General features: G+C 40.0%; 1 protein-coding gene across 1 annotated transcript in view; it reads right to left on the bottom strand.

The window, feature by feature from the left end:
- Positions 1 to 3,788: 3,788 nt before the first annotated feature.
- LOC130192607 (CUB and sushi domain-containing protein 1-like) overlaps positions 3,789 to 20,100 on the bottom strand; it is a 269,833-nt gene continuing 253,521 nt past the window's right edge. Inside the window, exons 30-42 of the mRNA XM_056412699.1 lie at positions 16,311 to 16,427; positions 16,095 to 16,208; positions 14,270 to 14,365; positions 13,910 to 14,113; positions 13,430 to 13,554; positions 13,233 to 13,329; positions 12,226 to 12,330; positions 8,653 to 8,771; positions 8,186 to 8,255; positions 6,774 to 6,890; positions 6,095 to 6,304; positions 4,427 to 4,615; positions 3,789 to 3,970 (exon numbers count right to left, since the gene is read on the bottom strand). Coding sequence (XP_056268674.1) covers positions 3,789 to 3,970; positions 4,427 to 4,615; positions 6,095 to 6,304; positions 6,774 to 6,890; positions 8,186 to 8,255; positions 8,653 to 8,771; positions 12,226 to 12,330; positions 13,233 to 13,329; positions 13,430 to 13,554; positions 13,910 to 14,113; positions 14,270 to 14,365; positions 16,095 to 16,208; positions 16,311 to 16,427 — 1,745 coding nt within the window. The remainder of the gene's footprint in view (positions 3,971 to 4,426; positions 4,616 to 6,094; positions 6,305 to 6,773; positions 6,891 to 8,185; positions 8,256 to 8,652; positions 8,772 to 12,225; positions 12,331 to 13,232; positions 13,330 to 13,429; positions 13,555 to 13,909; positions 14,114 to 14,269; positions 14,366 to 16,094; positions 16,209 to 16,310; positions 16,428 to 20,100) is intronic.

Raw genomic sequence — 20,100 nt, 5'->3', positions numbered from 1 at the left:
ACCGAGTGTATTTTTGAATAAACAAACTGCTGAATGGTGTTACACAACAACAACAACAACATGCTGGTGCATGTGTCTGCCATAGCTCTGAAGGCATTTTGGACTATACTAAATTAAATATTTAAATTAGTTTAATAATAAAAAGTGTTATTGAAAAGGTCATTGAAAAGAGCAGCAACATATTTGATTTTCCACCCATTCATTTCAAACAAGGCCATTAAACAAAGCATGTGGATTAAAGACTCCACTTCACTCATTAAATATTGAATGTTACTGACATTTTATATTTTGTAAAGTTCCTAAATGCCCAGTTTTAGGTTTTTAATGCCATTGGATTAAACAAGGGTTTTACATTTTAATTCAAAAAGAGTGCCTGGGATCTCTTGGCTCCTCAATAATTCAAGGCTTTCTGAAGGTGTTGGAGCTCATTTGGAGTATCAAAATGTTCTATTTGGGTCATTTAAATTAAAACAGATAGAATTTTGTGAATCTATCTTTACTCACTGAAAACATATACATGCCAAATTTCTGTGTGTGAGAATATATATATATATACATATATACATATACATATACACTAGAGATGCACCGATCAGGTTTTTTGTGCCGATCACTGAAATCAGTATCTGCCGATCCGATAATACCGATCACCGATCAGTGTCGATTGAAGCATTCTATTTATTGTGTAGCATTATTGCCTAGGACTATGAGGACATACATATATAAAGCAACTCAAACATTAAAGAAATTACAGATTTCTTTAAACATTTAGGACTTTTACTTTGAAAAATGTCCTAATTGATACATTAAAATTGTTTGATTGCTATTGTAGGGGATTTCAGATATGTATGGAACACATCTGCATTATTCATTTCCTGGAACTCTTGGGGAAATCTATATACAGGACTTTTTTAACATACAAAAGTCTGACTTATTTTTATAAACTCTTCCTTGGTCCAGTAAAACAGTTTTAATGTTAGCATAATTTAAGCTAAATCTCAGAAACTATCTATAAAGATACATCAGTTCATTGTTTACTTTTATATGCTAGTGTATGATTTGTCGACATCTTATTTTGAAAAGCGGATGTTGTTTCACGTGGTTCTTTCCACTAACTTTGCAAAACCCTTTATCAAAATCTCGCGCCTGATGGAATGTGTTACCGTGAGCATCAGTCTATAGGCAGGAGCCTCAGACATGTGAGTGTCGGCTGAGTTGACCCAGAGATTCAACTCGGGGACGGGACGCCGCTCGGTGGTGAGGATCCTCTGACCTCTCACTCTGCGGCCCTCGCCGGGTTGCGTCTCCGTCAGTGCGCCTCTTTTCACATTAGCCCCCCTCTGGCCAGCCTTCTTCTTCTTGGTTTTCGTCTCTTTTCTTCTTCTGAGTTAGCGTTCAAACCAGTCATTCAGGCATTACCGCTAACTATAGTGGGCTGAAGTGTAGAACAAGTTTGTAAGCAACAAAATTTAATAACAAAAAAGAAATCTGCTAATTTACTGGCCGATAGTTGATGAAAAATTTACGCCGTGTCTAATTTTAGGTGCATCCCGAATATACACATGCATATTCAGGGACTGATTGAGACCGTCGGGACGCATTCAAAGTAAGCCTTTCCTCTTTAATCACTAGTAGGCTTGCTTTGGTCTTATTTAAATTGAGGACACATTTAAAACTCTTGAAGTTAAGCATTAAAAGTTTTATATTTAATTGAAATGACGGTTAAAAAAAAGCTCATACAGAGCATACAGTGTCCTCTCGCTCTTTTTCCACCTGAGTTCAGAGATACAACAGTCAAATTACCAAATGATGACAGAAGCAATGGCCAAGATCATAAGCTCCAAGTACAAGGACATAACGTCTGCCATCTTGTTTTCACAGTTTGCGGCAGATGCACAATATTAGGTATTCCATCATTGAAAACTATTTCAGAAGGCCACAGGCAATTATCTAAATGGGATTAAGGCCATGCATTCACTGTGAACCAATGGTGTCTCTTTCACTGCTTCAACTTTCCACATGAAAAGCAAATTTGTTTCTCTCTTGGAAAGTCAAAACAACCCCAAAAACAGTTGCCTCACACCTCAAGGATTTGAAGATAGAATACAAAATCTGTTGAAGCACAGAGAATGAGTGAGTGCATCTCTGTCAAACAGAAGTGTCCAGTTCAGAGTCACTGATGCAACAACCTTTTGTCTGACTGACAACAATTGACAGCACTAACAGCAGATATTTATGCCAGTAAATCCTATATTATAGAAATTAGTCATTCATTTTAGAAACATTAGGTACATTTAATAATCAAAATCTCAAGACTGAATCTTAAATGCTTATTCGGGACCCAGTAAACTGATCATGCAGTAGCAGTGGACCTTTGAATCACTCACTCTAAACCTGTCGAGGCGCCTGGAAGGTCGATGCTATCCCACTGGCTCGGAGCAAAGCTCTCCTCTCTTGTGTTTGCCCCCAGTCACTTCCACAAATATTCATGTGTTGAAGATGAAGTGGTGCAACTGTCTATCATTCAGGCAAGAATCGACCATTACAGATGTCTTTTCCGCACTCTACAATCTAGGAATGTGATTTTAGAATTTTTTTCTTCCCTGTAGAATGTGATAAAAAACACTTGAATCAGAATCAGAAGTGTTCATCGCCAGGTCCGTTGAACATACGAGGAATTTGACTCGGTGAATCACCACAGTAAATTTGCAAATGCAAAACAACACCGTGCCGCCGGTGCCGCTACATAGCGATATCCATGGCTCTAGTAGGTTTTGAGATTGAAAGCGAATAGTCATAGTGTGATTATATTATTTTCCACAGCCTGCATTTCTACTACTCACTTCTCACAGCTTGACTTTGGAGGCAGATAATAAAAGACTAAATCAGCCAAAGACCAAATGTTTATTTTCTAAACCAAACCGACACCAAATAATGAGTGCACTAATCCTACTTGATTTACATTGTATTCATCATAAATTCACTGTTCTATGTCATTTGTATCAGACTGAAAAACTGTTAGATGAGAAATATATCTTGGACTGACCCAAACTTGTCAGATCCAGCCGAGTCCCGCTGTATTTGGGAACCCAGCTCCACCGCTCCTTTCATTACATTTCCCACTCCCCACTGAATCTCATCATTACTGCCAGTGTTCCTGAGCCCTCTTTGGGTCTGTGTATGGCCACGGTACTGAGTTGGATCGAATTGGTCAGTGGTCCTATTGTAAATGCATTACTCTCACACTCCCCATTACAATCGTACCTCCACACTGAATCCAATTATTACTGCGGGAGAGTCAGTGTATGCACAGCACAGAGTATGAGTGTATGTCTTATGTGTGTATGGAGCTGTGATCTCTGTATCAACCATGCCATATACAGATCCATATGGGGTTTTGTTTATGTCCCTGTATGATAAACAATCATTCATAAACAATTTACACATATGGATGTATGCCTTTGTATGGGCAAGACTGTATTTATATAAAGTAACAGATGAATGAATACAAATGCAATCAATACAAGGAATAAGGTTATCATCGATGAAATATATCCCAATAAGTCAGTGTGACAGAAAGTGTGTGAGAGGGAAAGAAAGATATGAAAAAATAGAAGTACAAGTTGATACAACTTCTTATTAGTGTGCAGAGAGGAGACGGGATATAAGTCAATTCAAGACTTACCCGTCAGTGATGCAATCAGTCCCAGGATAAAGGGCAACATTGAAGCTTATGCATTTGTGTGCATGCGAGTGTGTGTGCGCGTACGTAAGTTCAGTTCCCAGACTTACCAGACAGCGATGTAATCAGTGACAGGCTCAGTCTGCAATAAGGTGAAGTTTATATAAACTCCATGTCCGTGTGGAACGGTGAGGAACCAGCTGCAATCTTGAGAGTTGGGGTATTCATTGGGATACTGAGGTGAGTAGATTGTCCCGTTTTCAGCTGTCACATTATAGCCACAAGGAGCTGTAAAAAGCAGAATTATGAGATTATCAATTTGCATATTTTAACTTTCTTCTAACTTGCTAGACCTGCAAGGACCAGGGCACAAGAACAACTGTTGAGCTGTCGACAGTGAGGAATATCATCCTCATTTTTATTTTCAGGTTTTAAAGTAGAAGCAGCAATCGTGGTAGTGGTAGTAATAACAACAGTTATTGTGCTCATTTATAGAGTACATGATACAAGTGACACAATAATACTACTTTCTACACGTCTAACTTGTGATAGCGGTGAATGATGAGATTCAATTTACTGAAATTAATATTCAAAATATCTAGATTTTAAATTAACATTGTTACTTGAAGGACATGTTCTGGGATAGAAATGATAAGCATGTATAACACAAAATGAACTATATAAAATGAGAAGCGTACACGTTTTCAACATCTTATTCCAATCCCAGTAATTGGTTGTTCTTACCCTCGCAGCGTGGGAATGGGTTGTTCCACTTCCGGTTGGTCCCGTGCAGGCATGTTAGTACTGGGTGTCCGATCAAAACATAACCAGAGTAGCAGTTAAAGGTTACTGATTGGCCAGCACGATAGTCACTGTTGATGATGTCACCGTTTGGGAAGGGAAAGGGGTCCTGGCAGTTTTGAAGTTGATAGGCTAAAAGAGAGATGAAGAAAAATGAATGCAGTTTGATTTCAGATTTACCTCCTTTTTAGTTTTCAGGAAAATAAAATGAGCTCGTCTTCGGCAAACAGGTTAGGCAGGCATACAGTTATATTCAGACTAACAAATACAATGTACGGTAGGTCCATACCTTTTCCTCTGCATTATACAGTGTTGCAATACTTTGTGTTTGAACCAGTCAACAACTAATTCAAGGAGTTCATGGAGCCTTAAAAACATATCTGACACAGAGAGGCTACCAGGCTACAACAGTTCAGCAAGGTCAATATACATGCATATAATCTCCTTCTATACAGTTATCTGGCACATGTATGCAGACTGTCTGATTAATAAAGGCTCTAAGATGTCGGAGAGTAGTGCATACAACACAAGTAAGGCGCATGATGTGTACAGGAACAGCTGGTAGCTTTATGGGTTAAAGCATCCCAAGTCCAGATCATGAGAGACGCCAAAAAGGATTCTCAAGAACTTCAAAACTAAGATCCCATGGGACTCTTTGGGTAAACGAAACATTGACACATCTCACTGGACATTGTGGAAGCACAGAAGGAGCAAATAAACACATGGTGACAGATATAGAGGACCCACATGAAAGCGGCCTCAAGGGGAAGGAAATGTGAGAGGATAGAGATATGTCAGGGAGGAAAAAGGCTACTAGTGATAATATGGTAAGTGTAGCAGTTAAGCACTAAAACTACAACCATGAAGAAGCAATGTCACAGCGCGATACACTACAACTTATTACAAAAAGCATCTGGTGCAACTTTATGTCAGGAAACATATCCACAAGCTTCACACACCAGCAGTGGGCGTGAGCGAAGACCAGAGCTGCAGTGGTCGGGGACTCGCTCATTGCAAATTTAGAGTAAAAAGGGACAAATTATGACATGCATGTAAATGTGGGTTAGCTTATGTGTAAGTTAGCAAGCCATGTCCTTATGTTGGCGTATAGGCCCACAGTGCACCGCTTGTGTCTTTGAAGTGAAGCACTTACGGCTACAAGTAAAGCCTACTGGACAAGATGCCAGTCTCTCACAGGGGCTCACTAACAATCCATCTCTTTTAATGATGAGAGGAAAGCCACAAGGTGTTTTAAGTCTTTAGCATTACTCATCCACGGATCAAAGCTCAAAACCTCATAGCAATACATTTTGTTTCATCCTGCCCTCTATTTCTTGGAGTTGTGAAGGTTTTGTAATTTGGCAACTGGGTTTGGATGTTAATTTATTCAGAACATTTTAGCAGGCCATTTCTTTTTTCTAAATCATTCAAGCAACCATTTCGTGTTCCCAAACTAAACAGTTGGCTCATTTTTGAAAACAGCTCTGTTTCCTCAGTCTCCCTCGAGGGGCTGCTTTCAAAAGGAAACGCCTGCAGTAATACCTCAGGGTTTGTGGGCTTTTTGTTTTTTGCAGTCATTGGTCAAAAGTCAAAAGTCACACGTGAACCCACCCTGATAGGTCAGTTTGAAGCCTGGCCGGTTCTCTGAGTGGTCACTGTAGAAGTGGATGACCGTGAGGTGGGTAGTGCTCAGCAATGGGGGTGGGATCTGCGAGCCAGTGAACTGTCCAATAAGAGCAGAGCTGTGCTGTGGTCCAGCCCTGACCTCTAGGAAGTCATGGTTGTCTTCAGAAGAGAAGTTTTGAAACTGAATATGGGCTCCTAGAATACAAACAGAGATTATAATAACCTATACACAATACAGAATAACAATTTATCAGATCACATATTTTACACCGGATAGGATCTTTAATTGACATTATTTTCCGAGTGTGTATGCACTGTAAAGATATGTTGTATTCACAGAGAGCAAGTACAGTACATTTACATAATCTCACACAACTCCATATTTGTATTTGGTACTTACCAACTTTCATAAATGTAATATCCTGCACCAAAGCTCAGACAATGAAAATTAAGCTGTCTTGTTGTAATTTGAGTAGGCTATTATACATTTCTAAAAAGGTAATCTATTCAAAGAATCAGTTATTGTAATCATTAAAATCGCACACTGTATCAGCCTTTCAATAAATCATGTGTTGCTACTGCAGAATTTATGCTAAAAAAGAAAGTCTGTGTTTTTCAGTCACACATTCTTTGAAGGAATGCGCCTCCATCCTGTAATATTTACCATATCCAGTGGGCAGGGTGATTTGCCAGGTGCAGTCCAGGTTGCCGGGGTAGTTGCCAGGGAAACCCGGACTGAGAATGACACCACTCATCTCAGAGAACACCCCGCCGCAACGAGCTGACAACAAGGACACGGCATAAACAGAGTTAAAACAGGCAACGCATGAGCAACGTACAGTAGAAATAAACCCTTTATCGTCTTTGGTTCAAGAGAAAGAAGTTTAGCACAGCAGCAACCGCAGAGCCCCGGGTCAGGGGGGATGTTGACAGACACATATTTTAAATCTTCTATTGACTGAGAGTAGAGATGCTTTGTTGACTCAAGTGAAATAGGACATGCTGGATTTGACAGACCCTTAAAGGGGCTGTGGCGGGGCCGAGTTCAGTTAGTCCTGATATGTCAAGGTTGAGTCAAACTAGAATTGGCTTCCCAGACCGGCTACAAGTTTTCAACAAAAATACATCAATATAATCAAGGTCCTTTAACTCTATTGCAGAAGTTAGGAAGCCTTCAGTATCAGCACAAGGTGCAACATTATGTTTGTATTCAGCAGCTGTTTTGATCATTTACTGTAAGAACTTGCCTACTTCTTTCAAAGTTAAAACATTAAATATGCAAATTGAATCATAAGAACTACTGTGGAAGGAAAAGGTATTTAGAGGTGTTATGATGATCTAAGCCTTAAGTATGTTTTATCTAATGGGTTATATCTCACACTAGAGTTGAACACTGTTAAAGTATAAAAGCATATTAGTTGAGACATACTGGTATCCTTAAGAAGCCCCAGCTGGGCCAGATTGTCATTCTGCAGTTAGGAGGGGGGCTTTGGGGGAAGTGGGGAAAAAGGGGCTGACCGGTGTGAGCATCTGAGATCTCATGTAGTAATATATCAACGTGTGTTTTGTACTTTTGTGTTGTTGTTATTCATTCAGTTATTACTGTTATCTATTTATTTTAATGAATAATTTAAATCCTTTAATATGTTACTTTGAATGGATAAAGTTTAAATTTACACAATATTCAATTGCCGGATTACATCATTGCACGTTCTTGATAACTAACAAGTCTTTATATAAAATGTTTTCCCGACATTCATCTAGTTTCGACTTTATGAACTGACTTCGTTCTTGTAACATACTACTATTTGACAGAATTATATGATTTGCATCGGAGGAATTCCACACATGTTAGGAATTTTCTTCATATTTCATATAACCCTCAAAATTATCCTTTTGGTTTTGAGACAGCGGCCTGCTCACATCTTTAATCTCCTGAAACGCTTCTGTCACTTTGCTCTGCAGATCTATAAGTTCAATGTGAACTTCACACCTGAAGGACACATTCCCCCCCCCATTGAATCAATCTTTCAAAACACAATTCATCCAGCAGAGCAGAGTGTGTGTAGGCGTTACCGATGCAAAGAGGAGGTGGGTAATTCCATCGGCGCACAGTCCCAGGCATGCAGGAAATGTGCGAGTGGCCCTGAAAGCACGAGTAAAGTGGAGACAAATAAGTGGAAGAAAGAAGCAGAGAAAAGTGTGCAATCTTCACATTTTCTAAGATTTGTACTTCATCCAAGAACACGACAATCATTGTGGAGTGTATTTAGCAAAAGTCAAAATGCAACAAATGTGTAAATTTGATTTTATTGCATGCCTGCTTATCATTAATGACCGCAGTGTTTCTGAACACAATTTAACCTCACAATATTTACTGTATTTATTAACAATATTTGAAAATCAGATTGTACATCCAATTCACTCCAGCCTCAACAAGAACAAAGAGAAGTAGTTAACGATGTACAATCAGGATCTCACCATTTACATGTATGTATTAATACATTAGTTTATAGGTGAGTGTGTGTGTCTCTTTTTATTACCTGTAATGTGTACCCCGGCTCACAGGTGAATGCCACCACCTCATTAACCATGTATCTGTCCCCTGCTTTAATGCCATTGGCTGGTATCATTGGCTCTGGACAAGTGGTAAGACCAACAGCTACAAGAAAACAAAAACATAAATATAATAAACTATGGAATCACTATTATTGATTACGTTTTAAATATGAACATAGCTTGGCTCAAGTAGACTGTGGACAAATGGCTTGAGGCAGAAAAATACAGAAACTATGATTATCTCTTCTCTAAGAGCTAGAGAGCTAATCCCACGTTGCTGTCTTGCCCTTAATGATCACATTTATTATGCATTATTAAAATAATTATATATTACACAACAATAACAACAACAACAGTTATCTCCACTATTCTCTTTGTAATCTTTGCTTAAGCATTTATCTATAACTGTTTTTAAACTCAGAGGAGAAAATTACAATATTTAGAAGAACTAATGTTTACATGTTAATTTTTAAAAGTTTCAAATACACACAAGCCTATTCATGAACTGACTGCTAGTGTATTAAAAAAGCTTGTACGTTGTCATTGTTGACAACAGCCTCTTAAAAATGGAACTAAAATATGTGAAAGTAACACAATGACTTTGGTTGTGTATTCCCAAGCCGATAAAAGTTAAACACATCTTTAATAAGTTTGACAGCAGCCAGCCCTTCATCAAATAGCATCAGTGGGGGTAGATCTGTGTGTACATGTGTGTGCGTCTGCTTGTGTGTTTCACTTGGAAACTTCCGCAGGAGACTGCCCTCGAGCGGTTACCATGGCAACACAGGGGTGGAAGAGGAATGGAGAGTGAAAGACGGGGAGAGAGGCGTGCATGTTTGTGTGTGTGTGTGTTTGCTTGTGTGTCTGGTCTTGTTGGTTCATTATCCACCTTCCTACCAGCAAAACGATGTGATCCCACTGAGCTCTCAACACACACATACACACACACGCACGCACACACACACACACACACAAATCTAGGTGGCCTAGCCCCACTGTGCATGACTGACTGTGTGCCTGTGAGGGTTGAGGGGGACTTTTATTAGATCGAACGTATGTGAAAAAGCTGCAAGAGACTGTAACTGGGAGCACACACACCCATGCACTCAGTGTGTTATTAGGCAGGGCATCAGCAGGCTGTCAGGACAACTGATCAATGAAACTATTCCATGTGGCTGACCATCTCTCTCGCTGTGTGTGTGTGTGTGTGTGTGTGTGTGTGTGTGCTAGCACACTGCTCCCTCTTCTCCACGGGTATGACAGAGCAGTGATGCTTTGTAAAATGCTGACAATACCACAACCCTTCCCACTCGGGCCACTGGACTACAACTAGACAGTGTCAGCAAGTAAGTGTCACTGACTGGATTTACTAGACTTCTGTTTCGCTTCATTCAGACAGACGAGGACGAGAGACGTCTGACGCTACCCTTCAGAGGAAAGGCCCTTTAGTCAGCTTAAAACAATGACGACATCGTCACCACGATCATTCACCATTCAGTTGTCCTCAGCGGACGATTACGTCCGCTTTTACAAGCTACCACATTACGACACGACGGACAAGGAGGATCTTCAACGGCATAACCGATGCTCGAGTGGTCGTGTTGTTCCTACTTCTACAGGAAACAGACGGGGAGGTACATAATCAGTTCGTAACTCAATACATCAGAGACAGTTACACTATTCTGATGCAATCATTGTGAATTCAAGCAAAAATAATTAACAAAAATCTTTTGATTTAATATTCTGGGAACATTTTTGGAAGTGCAAGATTTGTTTTTACAAGATTCTGCAAATAATAACATTGGTGTTGCTGTTCTTGTCACCTATTTGAAAGGTAAGTTGACCAATACAACTTTGTGTTTAATGGAACAAGTTAAAAGCTTACTCTGTGGCAAGACCAACAGTTAAGAACCTCTTGGGCAAACTAAATTCTGCTCCCGATTAAAGTTCTTGGCACTCATTTTGAGATAAGCAAAACCACCGTCTGAATAGTGCTGCATATATTTAAAAAAAGAATTCTGAGAAAAAACTCTCAGCGACTTAGTTTCTATGAAAACTGTTAACAGCCTGCTTGTTGACTAACATTAGGAGTACTTGCACGTATGCTCAGATACACTCAGGTATTACACATAGTGGCACACAGACCAAAGACCGGCACAATCTGATTAGACTGAACAGAATTTGAGTTTAAGCCAAACTTGGATCTCAAATTGGCCATCCAAAAAGGCCAGAAGACTCCCACCCGCTCTGCTCTAACTTCATAATATATGTATTAGCTGAGAACAATCTCTGCATCTGAAAAATGAAGCCAATGTGGAAGTGTATTCTTCCAAATAGCCAGCAGGAGGCGACTCCTCTGGCTACCAAAAGAAGTCCAACTGAATAGAAGTGTATGAGAAAATGACCCCACTTCTAACTTGATTTATTACCTCAGTATACATTGTAAACATGAGATTATCGTCTCAATCGCTAGTTACTAGTCATCTTCAATACAGCATTATGCACCTTTTCCAGTGTGATTTTACTTAAAGAAAGTTCATTGAAATCATTTTGATCGCCAACAAATGACTTTATCAGCATTAGGTTTAATTTAGCTTGACCTTCTTGAGTCACTTCGAGTGGCAAGCCTAGATGGCAATGGACAGCATAATGAACTCGAAAGTTTATCACGTCTATTTCTTATATAAAGTATATGGGCTTGACCCACAAGGAGTACCATTTTCACCGAATGGTTATTTACGACATCGTACAGGAAGTTTAAATGCAAGTGCAACAACGAAGATCTGGCACATCCAGTAAAAAAAGCAACACTTGATATGAAAGATGAGAGACCGGAATGAAATGGACATGATGAGCTGTCCCCAAGAGAGACCTTTCTTTCAGGCTCTTATTATTAGTGAATGCATGTTGATACAGGCACTCACCTACACACACGCACCTAACAATACACACATAAATGTTCAAACACACACTAGTGCTCTCAGACTCACAAAAGGGGACATGTTCATTGATCTGGAAGTGATTTTAAGCAAAAACAACTACAAAGGACTAAAAAACTAAACCGAGCCCTGACAGGTGTGTCCGTGTGGAAGTGCATGATGTTAATACCCATGTCTATACCTTTGTCTGTCGACACATTCATGTGTGTATGTGTCTTTTTTTGGACTCATGTGCATGTATGACATAAGCAAAAGCACTTGTGTATTTGTATGTATGTGTCTGAGTCTATGTGCTTCACTCTCACCGTGTGTTCTGTGTGTGTGCTCCAATTTGGGTCTCAGTCAGTGTGTGTATGCTTTCGGGCGGTACTAGTTCAGGTCACTGACTTGTTATTTCATTTTGAAGTTTGGGCTCCAGCGATGTGTGTGTGGTTGTGTTCAAGTGAAGTCTGCGGGTTTGTGAGCATTTGTGGATTCTGGTAAAAAGGCAACTAATACTCACTTCTTAGTTGTTCCTCCTCAGCCGTATAATATTTTTTGTTTAAAAAAAAATCTAACATTTCTATCTGTCTGTCTGTCTATCTATCTATCTATCTATAAATCTAAGCATTAACTTACTCTTGTATTCTAGGTGAAAACCTGCTGCCACAACACTGATGTCACTCTGAAAGTGCAGAAGGAGCTGATTGGACGTTGAGTTGAGGAGGGCGGGAGCTGTTGTTCCTGTAAAAGACAGCAATAAGCATGAGACAGAATATAAAAAACACAGCATACACATTTCTGAGAGACAACAATGGACATACGTGGAGAAATTATGTTAAAATAGATGCTGATGCTTTTTTACCAAACCAGATTTTGACCATAAGTATCGTTTAAATCCCAAGACCAGCAGCGAAAGTAGGCATGGAGAAGGTGAGGGACCCGTGGCCCTCCATGAACAGCGAGCATGGTGGTGTCTTTGTGCGATGCAACAATCATCCGCCCCTGTGAAGCTGCTCAGAGGCCATCACCACATCTCTGTGGTTATAGTGGGCAGCTCCCTGGTGTGCTTTCTTGAGAAGGGCACACTCACTTGTGTACGTGTAGGTATGTGTGTGAGTTGCCCTATGGACGTCATGTTTCATGTGTGATAGGTGTGTGACAAGTATGTGCTTGGGGCAGGTCACAAGGGAAACTCCGCTGGGAAATTGTAAAAGGTTAGATCATTTTTTTATCCCTCCCTGTCTTCTCCTTCTCCTCTTTTCTTCGATCCTTCACTCACCCTCGCAGTGAAACTCTTCCCTACCCTCCCTTCCTCCTTTCTTCTACTCGTTTCACTGACTACCTGGAAATCGAATGAATTCCAAGTCTTTTCTGACATTTATTATTTATTTAGGATATACATCATCTTTTTTGGTATTACAACTCATCCATCATAGCTCCAGTGTAAGCTGTATGTTTGTGTATCTATAGTTTAAGACTGTCATATCGTATTCATCATAGATCTTATGTGTGTGTGTGTATATATATTTAGTTTAGGAGTTGTCATATCTCATCCATCATAGATCTCTGGAGTGTTTGTGTGCATGAGTGTCTTTGCACACATTTGTGTGTTTGTTTGTGTGTGTGTGAGCATATTGCCATACCAGAAAATGACCCTAATTTAGGAGCTGTCACATCTCCTCCATCGTAGATCTCCAGAGAGTCCCAGTTGTGCTCAGTAGCAAATGTCATCACTTGGATCTAAATAACAAACAATGAAAATAGTTGAACAAAAACTCTGGCGTTTATGTGCGTCTTCTACATTCCATATATTAATATACATGTGCATAGATATCTGTACCTGTATCCCAGCCCCTTCACTGACATGGATCCTCCACAGGCAGTTGAGACTGTTTGGGTAGGGTTCAGGATAGCTCGGAGACAGTATCGTACCGCGTCGCTCAGTCAAATTGCCACTGCAGGGAACTAGAATGGAGACGTAAAAGATTCATTTGTTGGCAAAGTGTATTAACTAAACAGCTAACAGATAAGACAGGTTGCTGGAATATCGCTCTGCATACCCTGGGACAATATGCTGTTCAAAATTACCACTACAAGGAGCCAGAGAGGGAAAACATGATACACATTATTCATAGAATAAACTGAGGTGACAGTTGAAGCTGTTTGCAAAAGGCCTGCTCGCAGCAGAGAGAGATGTCACACAGGCATACATTTAGTGTGTTAGAATGTCAAAACCCCAGTCCTGGGTGATTCACAGAAAGGACTCATTTCTTACTTTATACGTTGGTGCATTGGTCATTTTAGGCGCAGTAAGTCTTACCCATACAGGTTGGTGTTGTTGCATTCCATTGTGCCAGGGCGCCTGGCACGGCCTGGCACCAGATAGCACTGGAGCCCTTCAGGAGATACCCTGGACTGCACTCGAACCGGACTACAGAGCCAGTCGAGAACTCTGAACCGATGCGCCTGCCGTACCGAGGCTCCGGCACCGAACTGCACTGGCTGTCACTGGTGCGAGGAACAGCTACAGTAAAGTTGGTAATTACATTAAATGAGAAGAAGAAGGACATGCACATTAGAAACGTCGTCACCAGAAGAGAGACTTGCACGTTTTAGTTTAATTTAATGCAACTTACTGTGAATGTATGTGAGAGAAAGAGACAAACAGTTTGAGAGTTACCTTGAAAGACGAAGTGAAAGCCTTTAGCCGATTGGCCACTCTTAGCATTGAACCGCAGCATGATCTGGTTGGAAGTTGCCAATGGCAACGTCTCTCCTGGGACAAATAATGAATCACAAAATGAATGTTGATGAACAAAAAAACAAACATAACTTAACAGAAGTTTTAGTTCTTTTTTTTATTTTTACAAAATTTAAAACAATTGAGACAATAACCAACATACAATTATAGATGAACACATACATACACGCAAACATACATCTGATTCACAGAGAGCCATAACCATACATTAAAAAGTACTGCTTTACATTCAAGTAGAAATGTTTCCCCTTTTACTGGGAGAATGTGGTCCTCATAATAATAAGACAAAAAACACACACACACCAACTCACAGGCTCATAGACACAGAGATGTATACGCACACACGTATACATAAACAAACAAAGTAACAATGAGAAATGAGAAAGAAAAACATGGTCTGGTGTGGCTGACATTTAGAACCATCATTAGCCGTGTCGGGATGTGCGTGTTTGTGTGAGTTGGGTGCGCGTGCGTGTTTGTTATTTTGTTTGTGTGTCAGGATAATCAGTCAGTTAGCTGGAACAACGTGCTACAAAGCCGTTTGTCTGTGTGTACGTGTGTGTACGTGGGATAGGGTAATGATGCGGCGAACATTATTTTGTAAAGCCTGGTGTGTTTCATTCTTTGCTGCCAGTTTTAGCCAAAAGGGGAATTCCTAACCCAAATTAACTTTAAGGAACAAACCATCTATTCTACATTACATAAACTGGCCTCTTGCCTTTGAACTAACCTAGATGGATTGTCGTTGGAAGGAAATAATTTTCATAATGCAGCTACTTTCAGCAACACAAAACCTGTCAAATCCCCCTTGTTAATATGACCTTGAAATTATCTCACTGATCCACTCCATAAAGGAAAGAGCATAGAAAAAGAAACATGTGGAAATAGAAAGACATGCTCTCGGAGACTATCATATCTGTGTAGATATCTTGGTTTTTTCTCCTGTTGATTTATCTCTTTTTCATCTGACTCTACCGTACCCCATAATTGTGATGTCAGTTGTTGCCCTTTTCAACTCAACTCGTAATTCTCCATGCACACAAATGAATACATATTTCAAAGAAAACATATTAAAATCCATGATTTCTACAGAAAGAAAAAATATGTCAATTCCAGTGGGATTTCCCTGCAGCATGACACATGCCAGAAGAACATGTAACTACGAGGAGAGCACATGTGTAATCAATATTGTTTCTCATTCCATTCTAAATTTCATCTCCATAGATTTAGCCTCATCTCCGAATCTTGTTTCACGCTGTGTAACGACTCAACATGTTGCCAAGCTGGGATGACTCAAACCTAGAAGATAGGGAAACCCTTCTGTTGTAGGGCCCCGGTGAGACGCTTTCCACTGCTGATTCCTTCTTGTGGAGATAACCCATCTCTTCTTGTGGAGATAACCCATATTACACCCTCCCCCCGCCTTTGGGTCATTTTGACCCGATTCAATGTTTCACCCTCCTGTTACCTTTATATTTACTAACATATTTTACCCTTTGGGTTCAATTTGACGCCAGCAATTAAAACCTCCAGAAAATTATTAGAATGAATATTGTTTTCCAAGTTTAAGTGTGAGGCACTTTATGTTTGTTTGTTGACATTAAACATTGAATGGGCAAATCCTAAGGCGGAGGTGAGGGTGAATTGATTCATCAAATGACCCTAAGGCAACACAAGGGTTAAGTCACAAAAACAATGAAAGCGAACATGGTTCGACACTAAAATCATCTCAAATGAGACTCACCTGAATGTGACCCAGCCAGGGAGCTGAGCAATCGAGCATTCTCATTGGCTCCGTCAAACAGCTCCACAGAGTCATTCATTGCTGTCTGGAAAACAGCAAACTGACCAAATACCACTGAAGAAGATGAAGGGGTACAAATATAAAAAATGATTTTGACTGGTGATTCAATTACAAATCCATCGTCAGAATGTTTGGCGTGATCCTTTTTAAACTTACCAAACTGTGTGGACACAGTGATGTAGGAGGAGCAGGTCTGTCTCGTGGTGTAGTTTAGAGGATAGTTTGGAGACAAAACAACTCCTTCCAATCCTCCATACTGTCCTCCACAAGGAGCTAGAGAAAGACAGAGGAAAGTATTATCATTATTTTGTTGTACTGTTTACTTGTTTTGAACGGCGCATATTTTCCAAAAAGAGAGATCAAACCCTTTTTGCAACTTCAGACACACTCCGTGCTTGATGAAGTGCAAGTCAATCATCACACAGATTGACCAGTCTCGAAATGCATGTTATCAAGGAGGATCTTTGGTAAATTTGAGGACTGTGTAAAAGGCAAATGTCCTGCACTTCCTGTTCACACATTGCAAGAGCCGTGTGTGTGTGAAATAATTGACCTTTAAATAGCCCATGCAATTTGTGCAGATTTAATAGAAGCTTTCAATGAGAAGAGAGATAATTTAATTAACCTCCAATATATTCTCTAGAAATTTCAGCACAGAATATGTAAACACAGCCACTTACAGATGTGCAGAGGAGCTGCGATGAATTACACATACAATAAAAAAACACGCTTTTGAGAAATAAAAGCTGAATATTGACACAATCGTTTCATTGTTTTAGGGAATGTCCGTCAATAATTACGATCAAAACGATTATTTTTCAGATATCCAATCAAGTGGTTTCTTATCGATACCATTACTCCTTCACATACTCTACGGCCATTTTTTGTTTTTGCTTTTAAAAAGCATCCTTTTTAGATTCCTTGTATTAAATGAATGACTCCCACCCCTTCATTTAACAAATATTTTAATAAAGTCAAATTACAATTTAAAAAATTCAAATGTTTCTTAGATGCGGCAAAAGGCAATCTCGTTATCTTGTGACCTTACAGCTCTCAGAAAAATAAAAACAACTCTGATCTTCACCATTTGAGTGCACAGAATCATCTACGTGTAAGAGACAGCGTAAGCGATTGACTGAGTAACAGGCTATTGCCTTTTAAACCCGATGCTAATTCCACAGACTTCATGCACGAATTGATGGATTTTTGTTGCATGTAGGGTCTCGCCTTAAATTTGATTCGGAAAAAAAATCGATGGAAATGGAACTGAAAAAAAAGTCCATTGAATGATTGTCCATCAACATGTGTTAGCTTTGTGACAGACTGGCAACCTGTGCAGGGGGTATAACACCTCTCGCCCAGTGCACGCTGGGAATCCATCCCAACCCTGTATCGTGTGAAATGATAGAGAATAGACATATACAGGAAGTACTTCATAATATTGAGTTTGTAATTAAATAAAGACTATGAAGTTTAAGTGCTGGGATTCCACTTATATTTGAGAGAAATCAGACAAATGTCTTTGTGACTGCAGCAATATATAATTCTATTTCCTCAACTTCAAGCAGCAAAATGTCTTGTAAAACTATGAAGAATGAAGAAGAGTTACATTTAAAAATCACCATATACACTTTTTTTCATGTGATTCCCTGACCAGGAGGATACATCTGGGTGGAGAAAGGGAAACTGACTTGAATATGCTCACATAAATAAATAACTTAGATCTCAACACCCTTAAAGCTGAAGGTCAGTACTTTAACATCGTTATCATCGTTTCGCTTAAATCCAGCTTACTACACTGAAACTGCTGTGTAACTAAGGTAACACAACTTGCAACCCTTTTGGCAGCACAAACTGCTTCATCCCCGTTGTTGTTTAAGCCTTTATAGACATTATGTTGAAATGAGGCATTTTAACCGTGTGCTTCTTCTTTCATTTTCCTTCTCCCAGCTGCTGGGAACACTGCCCACTGCACTCAACACTGGCAAGCCTAGCACTACTCTAATCTGTTGTTCTTATATATTTTAAAAGAAATCTAACTTCTGCATTTGGCTCAAAAGTTGTCTAGTTTAGCAGAAAATTCACATTATCCCTAAATATCCCGTGGACTCTTGTGGCTCCAAGGCTTTGTTATATAATGTCAGAATGCCATATGAAGCTAGAGCTAAGTTGCTGGTCTCTATCGAACAGCAGAGCGACACAATTCAGTTGTTAGTCTATCATTTATCATCTTTCATTCCGTTCATGCTGCTGTTTCAGCCTCATCAGCCACCACCACAACCAATGGGGATTTATCTTGCTGCTGCTCAGGGCAGACGGCCCTGGTTACAAGTCTCCCTGTAGAGTCCAAGCGCCAACGTCTCTGCCAAGACGTTATCATTACTTATCGTCTGTGAATAATAAACCCAAAAAACTTTTCTACCTCAGGCGTGTCTCTCCTGAATTAAATGTGTATGCGCTTGCAAATAATAAAAAATTTATCAAAGATCGAGTTAAGTGTATAGGCTCCAATTGTAACCGTATAATATATTGTGGGAAATTAATCGAAAATATATCAAACTAGTCATGCCTTTCAATGACTGAGTGCAGACTGAGAGTATCTTTTTGAAAACATGTATTGTGTTACTATGGATTAGTAGCTAATATGGAACAGCAGTATTTGATAACTAAATATCAAATAAAAAACTTTAAAAACAATCCTGGAAATTGCTGTTGCATAGTGGCTTGATTCATATAATTGACTTTGCAGCTCTGCTGCACCCTCTTCAGAGTAGAAGGAAAACACTTTAGTGAATGAATTGATGTGAGCCAGTGCAGTGTGGGATCTCCCGTATCAGCATCCTGTATTTTCAAAAAGCCGATTAATTCCTCCTACCATTGCATGACCCACAAGAAGCAGAGCTAACACCAGCTTGATCCATCTTCAGCACCCCCAAGAGAGTTACAAACCCTGTGTGGGAAAACCATGTGGGCGTGTGCACATTTATACTGCGGCAGAGGTCGAAGATATTAGTGTAATAGTGTCTGTGAATGTGTGTGTGTGTGCGTTGTGTACGTGTAGAAAAACACCAGCAACAAGCAAATTTGTCAATGTCATCGACACACACACACTCATGGTGCATTCTTATTGCTTCTTCTATCACCTTATCTTGTTTTGGTTGCTAGTGTGTGCATTCTTCTGTCAGCCGTCCCAATGTCCACCCACGCTATCAGTTGTGATCCCGAACAGACTTTAACTATCATGACCCCACGAGGTACCGAGGTTAAAAATGCTGTGAGAGAAATGGGACAGCACTTATTTATATGCGGTCTGTGGCAACAGAGAAAAAACGATTGTTCACCGTAAAAAAATATATTAAAAAAGGTAAATCGGTGTTGTCAACATGTTCATGTTTTTCCAGCTTCTTGAGCATTTTTTGTACAACCCCTTGAGGGTAATTCTCTCGAGCAAAGTAATTGCAGTGGAAACTGTGCATAAAGGGCTCAAAAAGAGAACCAGAGAACCAGAGAACCCTCAAGCGCTGATAGATTTTACAGTGAGTCCATGTAGACTTATCAGGAACACAAGTCAAAGCCTATGAGAGCGTGAGTGTGGACATTAAGACTGGTGTGCCACTGGCTCGTGTCACTGCAGGTGGGCGTGGCCGAGGGTCATCAGAAGATTGGAAACACCTGAGGTAATCAGCAGCACTGGCAACACCTGGGCCTTGTTTGCTAGTGCTGCTGTCAAAAGGCGTTCTGGTCTCAGGAGCTTTCTTTCTCTCTTCTTCCCGAGACCCCGTTCAGCTGGTTGTAGAAGAGTATGGTTTGACCTGACACTACATAACATATCACACACACTTCCCACGCATGCACTCACCTCCACCACTGAAACTACTGACCCCACATGTTACTGTTTATGCCACCTAAGATACATAAAACCCTTTCTGTGAACTACTACTTGTGC

Source organism: Pseudoliparis swirei, chromosome 4 (genome assembly GCF_029220125.1).
Source record: "Pseudoliparis swirei isolate HS2019 ecotype Mariana Trench chromosome 4, NWPU_hadal_v1, whole genome shotgun sequence".
In the NCBI taxonomy this organism is placed as follows: domain Eukaryota; kingdom Metazoa; phylum Chordata; class Actinopteri; order Perciformes; family Liparidae; genus Pseudoliparis; species Pseudoliparis swirei.
This window is presented reverse-complemented; position numbering and strand designations above follow the sequence as displayed.